General features: G+C 36.7%; 1 protein-coding gene across 2 annotated transcripts in view; it reads right to left on the reverse strand.

The window, feature by feature from the left end:
- The window catches only part of CCDC91 (coiled-coil domain containing 91), a 409,281-nt gene that overhangs the window by 300,493 nt on the left and 87,233 nt on the right, over positions 1-21,555 (reverse strand). For both annotated transcript variants that reach the window (XM_068970284.1, XM_068970285.1), the window contains exons 2-3: positions 13,288-13,330; positions 9,908-9,986 (exon numbers count right to left, since the gene is read on the reverse strand). In XM_068970284.1, the coding sequence (XP_068826385.1) occupies positions 9,908-9,986; positions 13,288-13,317 (109 nt within the window). In that variant the 5' untranslated portion in view covers positions 13,318-13,330. The remainder of the gene's footprint in view (positions 1-9,907; positions 9,987-13,287; positions 13,331-21,555) is intronic.

A 21,555-nucleotide genomic window follows, 5' to 3' on the forward strand; every position in this document is an offset into this window, starting at 1 on the left:
AAGTACTCCTGTAGCAAAATCTCCTGGTGTGGGAAAAAAGCAGGAGGTGATAGCATGTACATACGTACAGTATGCTATGCCTATCTCAGGAGAGGAGGAGGATACATTCACGTTATATACGCCTGGCAGATACCTGGAGGGTTTCAACAAAAAGTGTAAATAAGTTATATCAAGGGAGTGGAACTAGGGGCCTACCTAAAAAGAAGAAATGCTCACTGTATATCTTTAACATTATTTCATGCATTTTTACCACATATGTGTATGTCTCCCTATCTGTCACAAAGAATAAGAAGTTTACTTTCTGAGTCAATTAGTGTAATGTATAAGGAGACCTATAAGGAAATGTACATATTCATATCAGAACATTTGACAAAAACTTCTAGCGTTACTGAGCCAGACAGAGCGTAAGTTTTGGTTGCTATTGCTGTCGGTTAATTCAGCATTGTCATCAAGAGTAAGAACACTACCTTTATCTTACAGAGAAGAGTCACTGCCAAGCCTTCATCATTTTTAATAATGTGGAAAAAATTTCTATAAAGCTCTATTACAAACATTTTTACATGTATTCTAATATTCCAAATCAAACCATTATTTTTTCTTCTTTTTCATTTTTTTAAATTGGAGGTAATTGCTTTATACACAGCATATTAAAAAGCAGAGACATTACTTTGCCAACAAAGATCCATCTAGTCAAGGCTATGGTTTTTCCAGTAGTCATGTATGGCAATGAGAGTTAGACTATAAAGAAACCTGAGTGCCAAAGAGTTGATGCTTTTGAACTGTGGTGTTGGAGAAGACTCTTGAGAGTTCCTTGGACTTCAAGAAGATCCAACCAGTCCATCCTAAAAGAAATCAGTTTGAGTAAACTCCAGGAGTTGGTGATGGACAGGGAGGCCTAGCATGCTGCAGTCCATGGGGTCGCAAAGAGTCAGACACAACTGAGCAACTGAATTGGACTGAATTGCTTTACAATATTGTGATGGTTTCTGCCATTCATCAACATGAATCAGCCATTGGTATACATATGTCCCCTCGCACTAGAACCTTCCTCCCACCCCATTGCAACCCTCTAGATTATGACAGAGCACCACATGGAGCTCCCTGCATGTCATACAGCAAATATGCACTGGCTAATTCTAAATATGGTAGGTATATGTTTCAATGTGACATTCAATTCGTCCTAACCTTTCCATACTCCACTGTGTCCACAAGTCTGTTCTCTGTGTTTAAGTCTTTACTGCTGCCCTGCAAAAATTAATACTAGTTTTTAGATTCCACATGTGTTAATATACAATATTTGTTCTTCATTTTCTGATTTACTTCACTCTAGAGTGAAAAAGTTGGCTTAAAGCTCAACATTCAGAAAACAAAGGTCAGAGCATCTGGTCCCATCACTTCATGGGAAATAGATGGGACAGTGGAAACAGTGTCAGACTTTATTTTGGGGGGCTCCAAAATCACTGCAGATGGTGACTGCAGCCATGAAATTAAAAGACGCTTACTCCTTGGAAGGAGAGGTATGGCCAACCTAGATATCATGTTAAAAAGCAGAGACATTACTTTGCCAACAAAGGTCCGTCTAGTCAAGGCTATGGTTTTTCCAGTAGTCATGTATGAATGTGAGAGTTGGACTGTGAAGAAAGCTGAGTGCCAAAGAATTGATGCTTTCGAACTGTGCTGTTGGAGAAGACTGTTGAAGAGTCCCTTGGACTGCAAGGAGATCCAACCAGTCCATTCTAAAGGAGATCAGTCCTGGGTGTTCTTTGGAAGGAATGATGCGAAAGCTGAAACTCCAATACTTAGGCTACCTCATGCGAAGAGCTGACTCATTGGAAAGACTCTGATGCTGGGAGGGATTGGGGGCAGGAGGAGAAGGGGACAACAGAGGATGAGATGGCTGGATGGCATCACCAACTCGACAGACATGAGTCTGAGTGAACTCTGGGAATTGGTGATGGACAGGGAGGCCTGGCGTGCTGCAATTCATGGGGCTGCAAAGAATCGGACACGACTGAGCAACTGAACTGAACTGAAATGATATAACACACTAGAGGTTCATCTACCTCATTGAAACTGACTAAAATTTGGTTTTTTATGGCTGAATAATATTCCATTGTATATATGCACCACAACTTTATCCCTTCATCTGCCAATGGACATCTAGATTGCTTCCATGTCCTGGCTATTGTAAATAGTGTTTCAATGAACACCAGGGTACATGTGTCTTTCAGTATTGTGGTTTTCTCAGGGTGCTGCTGTCCATGGAGCTGCAAAGAGTCAGACAGGACTGAGCAACTGAACTGAACTGAACAGGGTATATGCCCAGTAGTGGGACTGCCACATTACATTGCTAGTTTTTTAAGAAATCTCCATACTGCTCTCTATAGTGGTCATATCAATTTACATTCCCACCAACTGTACAAGAGGATTTCCTGCCCGCCCCCCACACCATTTTCTCCACATTCATATCAGCATCTATTGTTTAGATTTTTTGATGATGGAGAATCTGACCAGAGGTAACACCTCATTGTAGTTTTGATTTGTTTTTCTCTAATAATAAGCAATTTTTAGCATTTTTTCACGTGTTTATTAGCCACTTGCATAGCTTCTTTGGAGAAATGTCTGTTGACATCTTCTGCCCATTTTTTGATTGGGTTGTTTGTTCTTCTGATATTGAGCTACATGAGCTGCTTTTATATTCTATAGATTAATCCTCTGTCAGTTCTTTCATTTGCAATTAATTTCTCCCGTTTTGAGAGTTGTCTTTTCATCTTCCTTACAGTTTCCTTTGCTGAAACCACTGTCTTTTTAATAAGCAAGCTCAGAATCAGATAGAAGAGATACAGACTGTACCATAAAATATCAGAAAATAAATCAGTTTAAACAGTAACTGATAATAATTAAAATGCACAGAAAAGTTTCTCTTCAGTATTATAGTTCTTTATAGTGACATCTGTGTTCTAGGTTTACAGCTATGTTTTTGGATTAAGTATAATTAGATCAGCACTGTGTCAGTGGGACCATGCAGTTAAAATGAGGTGGTATGATTCACCTACTGAAGGCTACTCATATTACAGACACTATAATCAGAAAAAAATTAGAAATAAACATGGAGCTCAAACTCTGGAAGAACATTTAGATATCATCTAGTCCTTCAATTTATAGATTAAATAAGTGAGTTTCAGAGAAGTTACACAGTTAGCTAAACGCAAAAACCAGAACTCCTCATTCAGTGTCAGAGATAATGGATTCTAAAACACATTACAAACCTAATCTTCAAGGTCATAATAAATATCACTTTTATATTCTTTATTATATGCATTAATGAAGACAAAAGTTGCATAAATTACTGAAAATCCACATAAGGCCTAATATATGTACAGGAATAATTCATACCTCTATAGAAGCTAAACATTTTAGTCCTCATTTATAAAGTTGACTTCAGAAAAAATAAAGGTGAGTTAAAAATCTAGGGAGGTAAGAAAAAAATGCAAGTAGCAAAAAGAAGCTAACTGGCAACCTTCCATTCAAACATCCAGTGTAACAATATTATAAAATTACTACACTACAACTGAAATCCAGTTGATGTCCTGGCAAAAAATATCCAATGTGGATATAAAGTAGAAGCAATGGAAAGTTTTCAAACATCACCCATACTGCCTATTATAATACAGTAGGTGAACATGTAGTAAGTCATCTTCAAATTTTACCTCAAAGATAGATCAGACCAATGAATTCAATTAATATTTACTATCCCTGTGTGCAAACCACAGATTAATCTGAAAGAAAATATCACAACTTTTTCTCAAACAAAAAATGTGTGGACTCAGGTTCTGAGTTCTTATAGATGCGTAACACAGATTCTACTGGAAAAACAGGGTTAGCAAGGAGAGTAATGGGATATTAATAAAAGAACCGATTTGTTGTTCTAGGTTTTCCTGGCCAGGAGAATGGAGAATGGAAAAACTGAACCATGAAATCAAAAAGGCATCTGTAATCCAGGTTTCTTTCTGCCAATGTCTTGAGAAAAATGTTTGAGCTTTCCTGTTGGCTTTGTATGCAAATAGCTCCAGATGCAAAGTGAACCACATCTAAGTTATTCGGTTCAACATCTGCTGGTCCAACTCCCATTATTCCTTCTAAAGAGTCGGCTTGTGAAAGACAGTTTAGTTGCTTCCTATATAAGCTGTTTTGAAGGAGCTAATTTGGATTAAAGTTATCTGTCTGGACCACGTGCTTTTACCTTTGATGGTTAATGCATTTTAATGTGGTCTGTGTAGCGCTGCAAGGAACTTGGAAGCATATTGGAAAGGACAGTATTCAAGGTTTTGCCTTGGACCTCACCTTCTAGGCAATTTACATTTATACAGTTAAAAGTAAAAAAGGGCAGTCATTTGCCTCTGAAACAGCACCATCCACATTGAATACAACGGCATCATGATGATACTTGCTGACCTAATATACTTTTCGTGCAACCTCTATCATAGATTTGAAGCTAATGTTATTGATAAAATCATTTGCCAGTACTAACATTACATTTCACAGAATATCTCGTCATTTGAGATGACTCTTTTCATATGGTATCACTGAAAGTGGCATAAGTTGGTCCACGGCACATGGTACTTTGTGTCAGATATACAGTATATTTTCAAACGTGATAAATGAGTGCATTAGCGAATGAATGAACAAACAAGTTAAATAATTAACTTAAATAAACATCATGGATTCTGTAACTTTGAGTCTGCTGAATTCAGAAAGCACAATAAAAAATATACAAAAGCCAAACTAAGACTAACAGTCTAATGTTCTTAGAGTCTGCAAGGTCAAGAAAAGATAAAATCCTTCCTTCAAAAGAGTACAGTAGGAAAGGTAATTTCCATTCAAGGTAAAAGTGGAGTATATGTCTACACGTGTGTGTGTGTGTATACATTTGCATTTGTATAAAGGAACACAAACATATGTATATCAAAAGCTAGACATTCATTTCGAAGATAGACAATCATTTCAAAAAGTTACTTTTCTAAAAAGCAGAGTATTACCACTCTTCTAAAAATTTACAAAAGACAGTTAATTGCTCAAAAATGATTCTGAAAAAATAGATTTCTCAGCCAAAAAATTGTTTTTCTAAAAAAGTACAATTCATAAAAGAAGCCAATTCAAAAAATTACTGATATCTTATGATATGCAAAATCTGGAATGACTTTTCTTTGGGAAAACGTTAGAAAAATAATATTTTTAAAAGGAGGTAAAAGAACTGGATACTATTACTATTGCTTCTACACTCCTACATCTTGAACTAAAATTCAGCCTAACTGCTGCTGTCCTCTACTGTTACCTGCCAACACACTGTAGGACCAGGGGAGAAAATGAAAATAAAAAAATAGCTAAATAGCTGTTCACTTTCTGAGAATCTGTGACTACTCTTGTTAATCATTATCCCCAGGTTATTTGTCTAAATGTGGAATGACCAGGAAAGTTAGCTGAGCTCCAGACGAAATAGCTTGTTAGCCATCCTTGAATAATTATCTAAGATTTCCAGGTGTTTTTTTCTAGATTACTGTAATTTTTAAGGAAAACTTAAGTTTGCCTTCCTTTAACTTGTGATTAACAGGCTATTTAAATACTCTCAAAGAATTAAAGTAATCAAAAAGAGTTACCGGAAAGTAAATCTGCTCTACTCATTATCAAGAAACAATTACCAAGCACTGTTCATTAGCAAGGCACAATGCTATATTAGGTACTTAGGATTCAAAAAAACCTTAAAACACAGTCCCTGCCCTCCAAGGCTTAGACTAAAGTAGACATGCAGAGACGAATGTCACACTGAAAAACTAATATTTTTAAAAGTATTAGTACACCAATGTCGAAGGCAGCATTATTTACAATAGCCAAAGGAAGCAATTAAGTGTCCATGGACAAATGAACACATGAACAAAATATAGTCTGTACACACACTGGAATATTATTTAGGCTTAGAAAGGCAGGAAATTCTGATGCATGCTACTGCCTGGATGAAACTTGAGAATGTATCATGCTAAAGTAAAATAAACTGGTCACAAAAAGGAAAATTCTAGATGATTCTATTTATATGAGATATCCAGAGTAGTCAAATCCATAGAGATAGAAAGTAGAATGGGAGTTGACAGAGGCTGCAGGGAGGGGAAATTGGGTAGTTACTGTTTAATGGCTAAAGAGTTTCAGTTTTACAAATGAAAAAGTTATAGAGATTAACTGCACAACAATATGAATATAACTAAAAATACTGAATTGGACACAAAACTGATTAATATGGTGGGGAAAGGGACAAATTGGGAAATTGGGATTGACATATATGCACTACTATATATAAAATAGGTAAGTAATAAGAACCTACTGTATACCACAGGAAACTCTATTCATTACTCTATAATGACTTATATGGGAACAGAATCTAAAAAAGAGTGGATATTTCAATATGTATATGTATAATTGATGTGCTTTGCTGTACAGCAGAAACTAGCACAACACTGTAGATCAAATATATTCCAATAAATCATTAATTCAGTTCAGTTCAGCCGCTCAGTTGTATCTGACTCTTTGCGACCCCATGGACTACAACATGCCAAGCCTCCCTGTCCATCACCAACTCCCGGAGTTTACTTGAACTCATGTCCATTGAGTTGGTGATGCCATCCAAACCATCTCATTCTCTGTCATCCCCTTCTCCTCCTGCCTTCAATCGTTCCTAGCATCAGTCTCTTCAAATGAGTCAGTTCTTTTTTAAAATTGTGGTTAAATGCATATAATGAGAAATATTCCATATTTATTATTTATTAAATTTTTATTATTTATAAATTTTAAAAGGCACAAATTGGTATATGCCAAGGGCCAAGGAAATGAGACAGAAAAAAAAAAGATACAGTAGCTCAGACCAAGGAGCAATTGTGAGAAATGGAACAAATTCAGTGAGAACTGTATTTTTTTAACAAGAAAAATAAGACTCAAGTAAGCAGACAGGGGATGTCATACCTGCCCTAGGTATGACAACCAGAAGCAATGGCAAACAGCAGCAGACATCATCTAGAAACATAATGTAGATCACAGTTTGATTCATAGGCTTCAAACAACAGCCAGGGAGACAAGCTAGAGGGTAAGGCTATGAAGGAGAGAGGAGAATGCTTGAGGCAATTCTTCTCACTGAATAGCAGTACAGCAGTAGTCGCTCAGTCATGTCTGACTTTTTGCGACCCCATGGACTGTAGCCCACCAGGCTCCTCTGTCCATGGGATTCTCTAGGCAAAAATACTGGAGTGGGTTGCCATTTCCTCCTCCAGGGGACCTTCCCAAATGTATATAAAGGAGACTTCATTAATGTGTATTAGAGGATACCCCAGGTTAACCTGTTATAGAAAACTCTCTTGAGTCTTTAAATTCTATACCAATTCTCACTGAATAGCTTTTACTGAAATGAGGCAATATTTATCCCAGTTTTACTAAGAGTAAAGGCAGGAATTAAAAAGGAGATTCATAATTTCATATTCATTCACATCCTACATTCTCCAACTCCTATGATTAAGGAAGTGCATAGACACGTATCATTAATTAGATGCCCCACCATAAGGAGAGATGGGCCTAGAAATAATAATCTTTGTGAAGAAGCAACATGTGCATTTCATTTACTCTATAATTTTTAAATTTTATTATCAGCACTGCGTATAATCTAGTATTTTAAAAGATCCCACTAAGTAAATGATGCTAATACTACAGAAAAATGCATGTCCCTAGGTACCTCCTTTGATTGACAGTATTGAAGGCTAAAACAGATAGTCTCAGAGGCAAATTATCGCAGTTGCTATAAGGAAATCATCCTCTAACTGACTGCCAGCCCTATAGCAGACTAATCACTAGGCACACTAGGCCAACTCAGTCTTTATTTACAAAACCATTTGAAATGTTCTATGTCTGATGTCTGTGTTGCACTATTCCATACTCTCCTTATTTCTCGTCTCTTTTTTTCCTCCTGTTCCCTAACTATGGGCATCTAAATTTCTCTACTTAACTCTATTTGTTCTATATGCGGCTTCCCACTGTGATCTCCTACAACTTCAATTGTCATATCAGTGGGAAAACTACGGAACCAAGACCTCCAGTCCACCTTTCTCCTGAACTCTAGGTACTTTAAATAAACATGTCTAAGACAAATTAATCAAGGCCTCATACTGTCCCAAACCAACTCTTTTAAATTCTCTATTTCTTTCATGGCAATACTATCCTTTTTAGAACCAAGTCTTGTAACCTTAAAAATCAACTCTGACTCCTCCTTCACCCAAACATGCAATCAGTCAGACAGACAGTCCTGCTAATGCTTTTCTCAAAAGACAGAGTTCCTGACAATAAACTGAAACAAGAACCTGAAAGTCTAGATTTCATTCCTAAACATATTTATCTGTATCAGACTCCAAAACTTTCATAAGCTATCATTTCATTATCTGAACAATGGGAAGAATGCAGCTGCCCTACCTATTTCACAAAAAACAAATACATAATGGCGTGCTGAAAATCCTCAACCATTATGTAAATATATTAGTAGTCTTCCTACCCACCTTCTGCTGTCACCCTAGTCTAGTCATTTATTCAGTTACTTATTCATTCATTCACTCCTTTTTTTCTTTTATTAAAGGACCAAGTACAATCCAGGTACTATGCTCAGCAGTTAAAACATAACAACAGAACAAATAGATGCAGCCTTACATAACTTACAGTCTAACATGAAAGTCAGAAAACATGTACATGTAGATGGGAGAAGGTTCTCTGGGAAAACTTCCCAGAAAAAGAAATAATAAAGTAAGAAACAATACATAAAACAAACATGAGTCTATATGGCAAGGGTGTGGGGGAGAGCAGCAGTAGGAAAAAGATAAGCAATTTGAGGCAAAGGAAACAACACTTATACCCCTCCAACAAAAATGAGCATCCTAACAGTGCCATCCTCTTTTCCACATTTACACCTTTATTCCATGCATTTTTCTCCCTTCAAAATCTTTCTTCATTCTTATCTCTGCCTATTGAGATTAAATTCATCCTTCAGAGGCCAGACAGATGATATATAACCAGTTTCAAGGATAATACTTGACTCATTTGAGGCATGAAGTAACATTTACTAAAGGAATAGATGACAAAAAATGGATGATCATCATTCTTCCCAAATCACAATCTGCTTCATATTACATATATACATATGCTTGCCTTGTCTTTCCTTGAAGTAAAGGACATGTCTACATAGTGTCTCATGCATAAAAGGTACTCAAAAATATTTGTAAAATGAATCATTCTAATAATCTGAGACAGACCTGTTAAAGAATATTTTCATCTTTGACTCCTGACTTTATAATAATTTGGCAGAAAAAAAGAAAACACAAAATAATATTTAGATATGAATTATATTAATACTGAACATTAGTTCTTCCACAAAATACTTCTCAATAATGGAATTTATTTTTGTATTTCATTTCTTAGATGACTTAATTCTTAATATTTTTGAATGATTTTCCTATAGAAATACTTCTAAATTTAAATACTGTGGGGGATGACAAATAATCTTTAGAATATTAAGAAGTCTTTAATTAATGAACTGGACACTAAAAAATTACTTGGGATCTCACCTTTCTAAAACTAAAACAAATTTGGAAATGCAAATTGTACTTTAATTCCATTTTAATGCTGATGGTATCATTTTTGGAATCATGCCTCAAGCCATCATTTCAGAATTTGTTATGCAATTCATAATTAGTTATGCAAAAAACTAGGTTAAATTTGGGTCATTCCATTTATCAGATCAAAGAAGGCAAAGTGCAAAGGTAGAAAGGGGCTTTCAAAAGAAAGACAAAAGTATTGAATAAGAAAAACATTCTAAGTTACTCTATACTACCTGCAGGAAAAGCAGCCCAAGGAATGGCAGGAGATGTAGTTTGGGTTTCCCCATTTCCTCCATCAAAAATCTCTGCAGCCTATAAAACGAAGGCAAAATTATTTTAGAAAATCTGAAAAGTAGAAATGTTATTTAAGCAATGAAGCCTCCCAATTCTACAAGCATAATTCTCTGTAATACGCTGCTGCGGCTGCTGCTGAGTCGCTTCAGTCATGTCCAACTCTGTGCGACCCCACAGATGGCAGCCCACCAGGCTTCCCCGTCCCTGGGATTCTCCAGGCAAGAACACTGGAGTGGGTTGCCATTTCCTTCTCCAATGTATGAAAGTGAAAAGTGAAAATGAAGTCGCTCAGTCGTGTCCAACTCTTAGTGACCGCATGGACTGCATGCAGCCTACCAGGCTCCTCCATCCATGGGATTTTCCAGGCAAGAGTACTGGAGTGGGTCACCATTGCCTTCTCTGCTGTAATACGCTACACATTTTCAAATTTCCTTTGAATACTAAATTGTTTTTCAGTCTTCAGTGCTACCACCTCCAACCACTAGTCACTGCCCCCAGTGCTTGTGCTCTGTCCTTGAGTAAAATTTTCCTTCCTTACTCAGATATATTTCCTGTCAATGAAATTTTATTTTACATATCCTCACAGTTTCATTTCTGAACCTGCAATATTTACCTATGTATATAGGAAAAATACATTATTTTTCTTCAAAAATATAGACATTAAATCTTTTTATTTAACTATCACAAGATCAAAAAGAGATTAAAGGAACAAGATTTACCCATATGCTTTAATAATATACCAGGATTCCCTTGTGGCTCAGCTGGTAAAGAATTTGCCTGCAATGCAGGAGCCCTGGGTTGGATCTCTGGGTTGCGAAGATCCCCTGGAAAAGGGAAAGGCTACCCACTCCAGTATTCTGGCCTGGAAAATTCCCTGTATCCATGGGGTCACAAAGAGTTGGACACGACTGAGCATCTTTCACTTTCACTTTAATAATACACCAGCTGGACTTACCAGCATTCAACATTTAGAAAACTCCTAAACCTGACATTTAAATTAAACCCTCATTTTAAACAGTTTTAAACTATGAGACAGCCAATTACTGAATGTTGAGTTTGTGGGTAAAAGTGAAATGTTTTCAGGTCACAGGAAAATTGCTATTGGAAAAAAAGGACCAGAATTTCAACTTGGATTCTGCATTGAGTTGTCAGCCACAAAGACAGTCAATTGGGCAATTGACAAGTCAATTGAGGGAATCTGCCACAGGAGTTGAGTGATGTTGAATACAGAAGCTACTCTCTACAAACTATGAAAAATGTGCTAAGTCACTTCAGTCATGTCCGACTCTATGATCCAATGGACTGTAGCCTGCTAGGCTCCTCTGTCCATGGGATTCTCCAGGCAATAATACTAGAGTGAGTTGCCATGCTCTTTTCCAGGGAATCCTCCAAACCCAGGGATTGAACCCACTTCTCTTAGTCTTCTGCATTGGCAGGTGGATTATTTACCAATACTACCACCTAGGAAGCCCCACAAGTCATGAGGGAAGGTCAAAAAAATAAAATAAAATAAAAATACTGCATATTCCTTGACCTAGACATTCCATTTCTAAGAATTCATCCTAAACATATAATTGTAAAAATTTACCCAAAAGGATGTATACCAAATGGTTACTTATAATAGGCAATCACTGGATACAATCTAAACATTTACCAGACACCTGATTAAATAAATCATCTTTTACTCATATACTGGAATTCTCTAGAACCATTAAAAATGTTTTAGGAACAAAAATCTTAATAACATCTAAAATATGTTCACATAAAAATACAGATAGTAGTTGTCTAGGAAAAATTATATATTTATCTAGAAAAAAGGTAAGAAAGACAAAAAACAAATTAAAAACAAGGTTTTCTAGTGGCAATTTTTATTCATTTGGCTATTAGTCATTTTTCAAATTTTTCTGCACTAAAAATACTTCTAAAATTACAATACAATTATTTTTTTAACTGTATTAAAAATCATTTCAGAATATTCCATCAATGCTTAATTCACTGACACTGACAGTTGTACTGTTGTTAAGCAAAAGAATATCCTTATTCTTAGGAAATATTAACATACACTAAAGTATCTAGGAGTAAAGAATGATAATGTATTTAACTGATCTTCAGATGTCTCCTCCCAGAAAGGTTTCTATTTTTACAGCAGAATGTAGAAGAAAGAATCCTAGCAACCATAATTAAATTGGAATGGCTGGTTAGTATTGTACCTGTGTAATATTCAAAGGAATAGATCCATTGACTATACACTGAAGTATAACTGTTACTCTAGAGAATACTATCTACTCTGAGTTCTCTGATAAAATAAATCAAGAAACAAAGATTCAGTCACCCAACAACCCAAAATACTAAAGCAAATGCAGAAAGCATATCAATGTGCTAAACAAAAAGTTTTAGATGAAATGCAGAAAATAGCTAAGTTCATATTCTGATTATTTCCATATTAACAGATATTAAAGAGCAACAGGAGCGAAACTGATCTTAACCTAAAATAAACTCATACCATTCTTTCATGACATTCAGAACACTGAATATATACTAATGTCTCATTTCTCCTATTGTACTGTCATCAGTTACAGTCACTATCTTTAACAATCTCCTTTTCACCAAGTTCCAAACTAGATAAAAGTCTTTCTTAAAGAAAAAAAAAAAAAAATCACAGAGCTCACTTGATGGTAGGTTCCAGGACTTGAGCTCAGGCATCCTGACTCCTAATCCAGAGATTTTCCTGCAAGACTATACTGGCTCCATAAAAATAACTGGGTTATAAAATATTTCAATAAAATGAACACATACTGAAAAGGATTAAGGAAAAGACAGGGCTTCTTCAGTTAACAATTTCCTTACAAAGCATCCAACTAAAACCTGAGAGAATAATCTAACAACACAAACACACTAATTAGCTCTATAAGCCACCAAAAGGTGATGTACTTAACACATTAAATCAACTCATTACAGGTATAAACATGAAAATATGTCCCAGATATTCAACACTCATCCCTCATCTCACAAGTATTTCCTAATAGACATGTATCCCAACAGAACCATCTGCTGACAATTTCTCAAATCTCTTCTTTAGTGCTTCCACCAGCAGCACTTAATTACCTCAATTTAAAACATTCCTATGGGTATAATCAAGTGTTCAATAATAATAAATCAATTTTAACTTTCAGAGGGAATATATTTTAATTTTTCTGTATTTCATTTTTTTATTCCAGAGTTACATTCAAAATGATCAAGAAAGGATCATGAACATCAATGACTAATAAAACATTTAAAACAATTACATAAGTAAAATAAGGTAAATAATAGCACATACCTCAAAACCACCAAAATCATCATCATCCATTCTTTAAGTGCACCTGAAAAACAAAAGCCATTGAAACAGGCCACACACATGGTCATTTACATCAGAACACTGCTCTCACTTAAGGGCATATACATTTTGACTTGCTTTTTTGATCTCTAAATTAGAACTATTTCATTTGGGTTAAGAAAATGATTTAACTAAATACATATGCATTTTTAACACAAAAGGACTGAGATTTTTTTTGACAAAATTAGCCATTCTGGCAATATTAACAATTTCTGTGACTTTTTCAGCAACCATGTATTTTGCCATTTTGTGTTGAGACGCCAGGAGTGGAAAAATATTCTTTTACATTTTAATTTGCTTTTCCCAAATTGGCACTAGGGCTCAATTCAATAATGCTTCCTGCTTTTTGCATCTATTCCTCAGTTGTCTGGCAACATCAGCACAAACTCCAGCTAAGAACAGGACTGTGGTGAATTTTTGGAAATCTGTCCCACACCACAAAGGTTCTTCCCTTGGTTTCATGGCCGAGGTTGATTTAGATTTTCAAAATTGATCAGCATTTTTGAGCTGTGGCCACAACTTCTGGAGCATTTTGATATGTGTATTTTTAGCTGAAACTGCTTTGCACTTTTGGAAAAATGTGGAGCAAGTTACTAAGCTGATCAAGATAAATCAAGTCATGTATTCATGGAGACTAGGGAAGAGAAAAACACAAGCAAATATCCAGAATACCTCTCTTCTTTACCCTTAAAATATGTAAGTGAGACAAGCAGTGGGATAATACGTGCTTTATTTTGTCCTAAATGCATTCTATAAAAATAAAAGGGTAAAACTATGAGTGCCTGGGCTTTAAAAAGAAGAAAAAAATAAAAAGGAGATGCTTTCATCAAACAAACCGTGAAAGAACTAAAAAACAGAAAGGTAAAACAAGTAATAAGTGATACATATCAAGACAAAATTAAATTTACAATAAATTGTGAATTGGTGGACAGAAGTCACGCTCTGGTCAATAACTGGTTTTCCTTTTCTATCTTTCAAAAGTGGACATATTCACATATTAATTACAGCTTTCTTGTCTCAATAATACAAGATGGACTTCATTACAAAAAATCTTCTCCAACTTCTAAAAAAAGAACAAAAACAGCTAAGCAAATTAAACTGTATATACTAAGCAATAATTCTAAAGGTATTTTCTAAGGCATTTTGCTCTGACTGATAAAGCAGCTGTCATGCTTTACCTTGTCACCAAAATTACTACTGTGTATGTGCGTGCTCAGTCATGTTCAACTCTCTGCAACCCCAGGAACCACAGCAGGCCAGGCTCCACTGTCCATGGCATTAATTAACACTAATGCCTTGAAAAATAAAACTTAAAAATAGTCAAAGAAAAGTAAACAGTAAAAAGCAATCTCAGGATTGTTTTATTTTAATAGACAAAGAAAATTAATTTTCACAGAAACTCAGTAGGCAATGACACTATAAGAAATATATAGATAGAAATATTCAATACATTATAAAAATGGACAACACTAAATTAACCAGAATATAATACCAGTATTGTCACCATTACCCACAATTTAACAATCTGTTGAAAAATTTCAAAAGATGTACTTCTCCAAAAATCAAAACGAAGCAAATCATCCACATACACTTAAAAAATATGAACCAGACTTTCAGAAACTTTTGATGGTGGTTAGTTTGAAATGGAATTCACATTAATTCTGATGCAAGCGAGTAGAAATCTGTATGTGATTACATTTTTCATGAAGAAATTATGAAAGAAGAGTGATATGGATACTGAGAATTAACCAAGTCAAATTATAAACACCAAGTTTGTCTTTTCCATGTGTCCCACGAATCTCAGGAGACAATTAAAAGCTATTTTTAGCATCTGCAAACACTGTACCCAAATAATTTGGTTTCAAAAGAACGGAATTTTTAGAGTAATGCATCTATGTGTTTTCATATGACACAGCCCAGTAGGTTATTTATTAAGATACCAGAAAATTTGAAAACAAAAACAAATACCCATGCCTAAGAATCATTCCAGCTTGTTTGCCTGTGGTAATCAACCAAATACCATCAGCTTTCTAAGTACTGATTTAGCTCTACAAAAGAAGATGTTAGTGACCACAGATGCTTTCCATACCCCAGCAACTATTAAATATTAAAATGCAGATAAGTCGTCCGGTATTTTATTTTCAAAGAAATATTAATATATTTTTAAAAGGCAAATGTGTCCTGAGTTTCTTAAAATACAGTACTAGAGAAATAAAAATTATTTTAAAGTAATAGCCTTTCTCTGAACAATTTAGTTCAAATTCTGAAATAGTTTGTTTCCTTCTGAATATTTTAAAGAGCAGGAGGAAGCGAAGTTAACAGCACTGATTTGTCAAAATCAACTTTACAAAATACAAAAACTAAAAATTAGTTTTTAAAGGAAATATTACAAGTCTGGGCTTCTTTATATATTTAGTTAGTACAATATATTTAGAACACTGCTTCATCTACAGTGCATTTATTAACCTTTTAGAAGACTTCCAGCACTTAACATTATCTGCCTAAAGAACATATAAAATTAAGCAACACCAAATATTTCTGTCATAAAAGTTATAGAATCATGAGCCTGGCCAAAAAACTGGCATATCCATGCAGTTCATTCTTTGGTGTCATGGCAAGTGGAGAGATGAACACTTTGTTATGATTAGTTATCTATGTTGAAAGATTTCATAAAATCCAGGTTTAACAATTCGGACATGACTTAGTGACTGAACAATGACAATTCTCAGACTTATTTATTTCAGAATTTAATCTCTCTTGTTGCATGACTATATTAATTCTCTCCTAAATTACTCTCAGTATTTAATATATTGCTGATTTAATATATTGCTGAAGTCGCTCAGTCGTGTCCGACTCTTTGCAACCCCATGGATGGTAGCCTACCAGGCTCCGAGAGCCATGGGATTTTCCAGGCAAGAATACTGGAGTGGGCTGCCATTTCCTTCTCCAGAGCATCTTCCCAATCCAGGGATAGAACCTGGGTCTTCTGCATAGCAGACAGACCCTTTACCATCTGAGCCACTAGAGTGATCCAGAAAAACATATACACAACACTTAGGAAAGAAAAATGTGTTAGTCGCTCAGTCATGTGTGACTCTGTGACCCCCATGGACTCTAACCCAACAGGCTCCTAAATCCATGCACCCTTTAATGTAACTTTTTTACTGAGCAACTCTACAGAAGGGCTCACTCAAGGTCCTCAAGAAGTTACAGTCTGCTGTAGAGCAGAGGGCAGTGTGTACGAAAAGCATGCAAATATAAATAACACAAAATATGAAAGGGTCTTACATGCAAGGTGGGAAAAAACTTTCAGAAGTTGGAGCATTATGAAATCCTTCAGGTAAAAGGAGACATCTGAAATTTATTTCAAGAGACTTAGCAGAGAATTTAAAATGGCACATTAAGAACATGGATTATACTCAAGTCTTTTCCTAAAATCTTTTCCTAAAAGATAGCAAGCAAGGATTGGATTGTTTGCTTCCACATAAACAAAGGTCAAAGAGTAGGTAAAAAGAAAAAAAAAAAACGGAATGCAAATACAAGGAAGATGAATCTTACACTATCAGTGGGGAAAATGAAAATCAAACACATTTATATCAGGGAAACCACAAAAGGCTCAGGAATGGGCAGCACTGAAAGACGAGTAAAGATGAGACTCAACATAAGAATCACAGATTTATCCCAAGATCCCCTCCCAGAATCAGCACAACTGGGCAATTAATAATTCCTCATCACAGAAGAAGACTGAAGGTTTAATCCTTCGACAGTGTAAAAGCAAGAATCTCTAGACTGGAAGACCAGAGACAGGTGATTAAATCAAAATTGTATTAAATTTTAAGACCCATTCCCCCATCTTCTTTCACCACTCAGCAACCAAACTGCCAGTTGCAGGTCTTCAACTCCTAAACAGTAGATTATAAGATTCTTCTCTGATCTAATCTAATCACTCCCTGACAAAGGACCTCACTAGACACTCCACAAAGATACAGCTCACTCAGGTAGGGGAAACAGTAGAAACAGTGTCAGACTTTATTTCTTGGGCTCCAAAATCACTGCAGATGGTGACTGCAGCCATGAAATTAAAAGACGCTTACTCCTTGGAAGAAAAGTTATGACCAACCTAGACAGTATATTCAAAAGCAGAGACATTACTTGGCCGACTAAGGTCCGTCTAGTCAAGGCTATTATTTTTCCAGTGGTCATGTATGGATGTGAGAGTTGGACTGTGAAGAAAGCTGAGCGCCGAAGAATTGATGCTTTTCAACTGTGGTGTTGGAGAAGACTCTTGAGAGGCCCTTGGACTGCAAGGAGATCCAAACAGTCCATTCTGAAGGAGCTCAACCCTGGGATTTCTTTGGAAGGAATGATGCTAAAGCTGAAGCTCCAGTACTTTGGCCACCTCATGTGAAGAGTTGACTCATTGGAAAAGACTCTGATGCTGGGAGAGATTGGGAGCAGGAGGAGAAGGGGACGACTGAGGATGAGATGGCTGGATGGCATCACGGACTCAATGGACGTGAGTCTGAGTGAACTCCGGGAGATGGTGATGGACAGGGAGGCCTGGCGTGCTGCAATTCATGGGGTCGCAAAGAGTCGGACACGACTGAACGACTGAACTGAACTGAACTGAACTGAACCCATATACGGGTCAAGAAGCAACAGTTAGAACCCTGATTGGTTCAAGATCAAGAAAGGAGTTTCAAAGGGTTGTTGGCTGTCATACTGTTTGTTTAACCTACATGCTGAGCACATCATAAGAAATGCCAGGCTGGATGAATTACAAGCTGCAATCAAGATAAGCAGGAGAAACATCAACAACCTCAGATATGCAGATGATGCCACTCTAATGACAGAATGCTAAGAGGACTAAAGAGCCTCTTGATGAGGTTGAAGGAGGAGAGTAAAAGAGCCAGCTTAAGACTAAATATTTAAAACAAAAACAACAACTAAGATCATGGTGTCTGGTTCCATAACTTCATGGCAAACAGAAGGATAGAAGGTGGAAGTAGTGGCAGATTTCCTCTTCTTGGGCTCCAAAATCACTGCAGCCATCCATGAAATCAGAAAATGATTGCTTCTTGGCAGAACAGTGATGACAAACCTAGACAGTGTGTTGAAAAGCACACACATTACTCTGCCGACAAAGGTCTGTATACTCAAGGCTATCATCTTCACAGTGGTCCCATACGGTTGTGAGAGTGAAAAGTGAAAGTCAATCAGTTGTATACAACTCTTTGCAACCCCATGTACTATAGACTGCCAGGCTCCTCTGTCCATGGAACTCTCCAGGAAGAATACTGGAGTGGGTAGCTATTCCCTTCTCCAGGGGATCTTTCTAACCCAGGATAGAACCCAGGTCTCCCGCACTGCAGGTGGATTCCTCACTATCTGAGCCAGCAGGGAAGCCCACGGTTGTGAAAGATGGACCATAAAGAAGGCAAAATGCCAAAGAATTGCTGCCTTCAAAGTGTGGTGCCGGAGAAGACTCCTGAAAGTCCCTTGGACAGCAAGGAGATCAAACCAGTCAATCTTGAAAGAGATCAACCATGAATATTCACTGGAAGGACTGATACTGAAGCTGAAGTTCCAGTATTTTGGTCATCTGATGCGAACAGATGACTCATTGGAAAAGTCCCTGATGCTGGGAAAGACTGAAGGCAGAAGGAGAAGGCATCAAGAGGATGAGATGGCTGGACAGTATCACCAATGCAATGAACATGAACTTTGGGCAAACTCCAGGAGATGGTGAGGGACAGGGAGGCCTGGTGCACTGCAGTCCATGGGGTCACAAAGAGTCGGACATGACTGGGCTATTGAACAGCAACCCACATACATGGAATTTCCAATTTGCTCCTTATTGCATTAAGAGACAAAATAAGTATAACTGTTAAAAGAAGGGAATATGGAGTTCGGCTGCCTGGATTCAGATTCTAGGTCTGCCACTTACCAAACTGTGTAAAACTGGGCAACTTATTTATCATTTTATGACTCAGTTTTCTTATCTGTCAAACAGGAATAATAATAATGGTAACCAATTCCTAAAGTCCTTGTGAGGATTAAATAAGTTAAAATAGACGAAGCACTTAGAACAATGTCTGACACACTTTAATCATTACATAAGCATAAGCTACCTTATAATTAGTGTCTCATTCATATCTGAACAGATAGGCAAGGACCATCAGATATGTAGAAATGAAATTATGGTTGCCAGGGGGTAGAGGAGGGATAATTTGGTTGCCTTTGAGAAGGCCACGTACACACTGCTATATTTAAAATAGATAATTAATAAGGACCTATTGTATAGCACATGGAATTCTGCTCAATGTTATGTGCCAGCCTGGAAGGGAGAGGGGAGTGGGGAAGAACAGATACATGTATATGTATGGCTGAGTCCGTTTACTATTTACTTGAAACTACCACAACATTGCTAATCAGCTACACCCTAATAAAAATAAAAAGTTTAAAATATGGGGGAAAAAATAAGAATATTCAGATGACAAAAAAAGAAAATAGCTAATATGAAAAGAGCAGAGGTCAATTACTAATAGCTCCAGAAAGAATGAAGTGACAGGGCCAAAGCAGAAATGATGCTCAGTTGTGGATGTGTCTGGTGTGAAACTAAAGTTTGATGCTATAAAGAACAATACTGCATAGGAACCTGGAATGTTAGGTCCATGAATCAAGATAATGTGGACATGGTCAAGCAGGAGATGGCAAGAGTGAACATTAACAGTTTAAGAATCAGTGAACTAAAATGGATGGGAATGGGCAAAGTTAATTCAGAATACTATTATATATACTATTGTGGGCAAGAATCCCTTAGGAAAAAAATGGAGTAGCCCTCACAGTCAACAGATGAGTCTGAAATGCAATACCTGAGTAAAATCTCAAAAAATGACAGAATGATCTCAGTTCATTTCCAAGGCAAACTATTCAACATCACAGTAACCCAAGTCTATGCCCCAACCACTGATGCCAAAGAAGCTGATGTTGAACGCTTCTATGAAGACCTACAAGATCGTCTAAAACTAACACCAAAAAGAGACATTTGTTTCATCACAGGCGATTGGAATGCAAAAGGAGGAAACAAGAGATACCTAGAGTAACAGGCAAGTTTGGCCTTAAAGCACAAAATGAAGCAGGGCAAAGGCTTACAGAGTTTTGTCAGGAGAACACATTTGGACATTGGTTATAGCAAACACTCTTTTCCAAGAACACAAGAGACAACTTCACACATGGACATCACCAAATGGTCAATACCAAAATCAGATCGATTATATTGTTTGCAGCCAAAGATGAGCAGCTCTATACAGTTAGCAAAAACAAGACCTGAAGCTGACTGTGGCTCAGATCATCAGCTCCTTACTGAAAATTTCAGGCTTAAATTGAAGAAAATAGGGAAAACCACTAGGCCATTCAAGTATGACCTAAATCAAGTCCCTTATGATTACACAGTGAAGTGATGAATAGATTCAAGAGATTAGATGTGGTAGATGGAATGCCTGAAGAACTATGGACAGTTTCATAACACTATACAGGAGTCAGTGAACAAAACCATCTGAAAGGAAGGGAAAAAAAAGGCAAGATGTCAAAGTGATAGTCTGAGGAGGCTTTACAAACACCTGAAGAAAGAAGAGAAGTGAAAAGCAAGAGAGAAAGGGAAAGCTATATCCAACTGAATGCAGAGTTCCAGAGAACAGCAAGGAGAGATAAGAAGGCCTTCTTCAGTGAACAATGCAATGAAGCATAGGAAAACAACAGAATGGTAAAGACTAGAGATCTCTTCAAGAAAACTGGAGAGATCAAGTGAACATTTCATGCAAGGATAGGCACAATAAAGGACAGAAATAGCAAGGACCTAACAGAGGCAGAAGATATTAAGAGGTGGCAAGAATACACAGAAGAACTATATTAAAAAAGGTCTTAATGACCAGGATAACCACAGTGGTGCAGTAACTTACCTAGAGCCAGACATTCTGGAGTGTGAAGTCAAGTGGGCCTTAGGAAGCATTACTAGGAACAAAGCTAGTGGAGGTGACAGAATTCCAGCTGAGCTATTTAAAACACTAAAAGTTAATGTTGTTAAAGTGCTGTGCTCATTATGCCAGCAAATTTGGAAAACTCAGAAGTAGCCATAAGACTGGCAAAGGTCAATTTTCATTCCAGTCCCAAAGAAGGGCAATGCCAAAGAATGTCCACAGAATTGTGCTC

The sequence above is a fragment of the Capricornis sumatraensis genome, chromosome 4, assembly GCF_032405125.1.
Source record: "Capricornis sumatraensis isolate serow.1 chromosome 4, serow.2, whole genome shotgun sequence".
NCBI classification, from domain to species: Eukaryota; Metazoa; Chordata; class Mammalia; order Artiodactyla; family Bovidae; genus Capricornis; species Capricornis sumatraensis.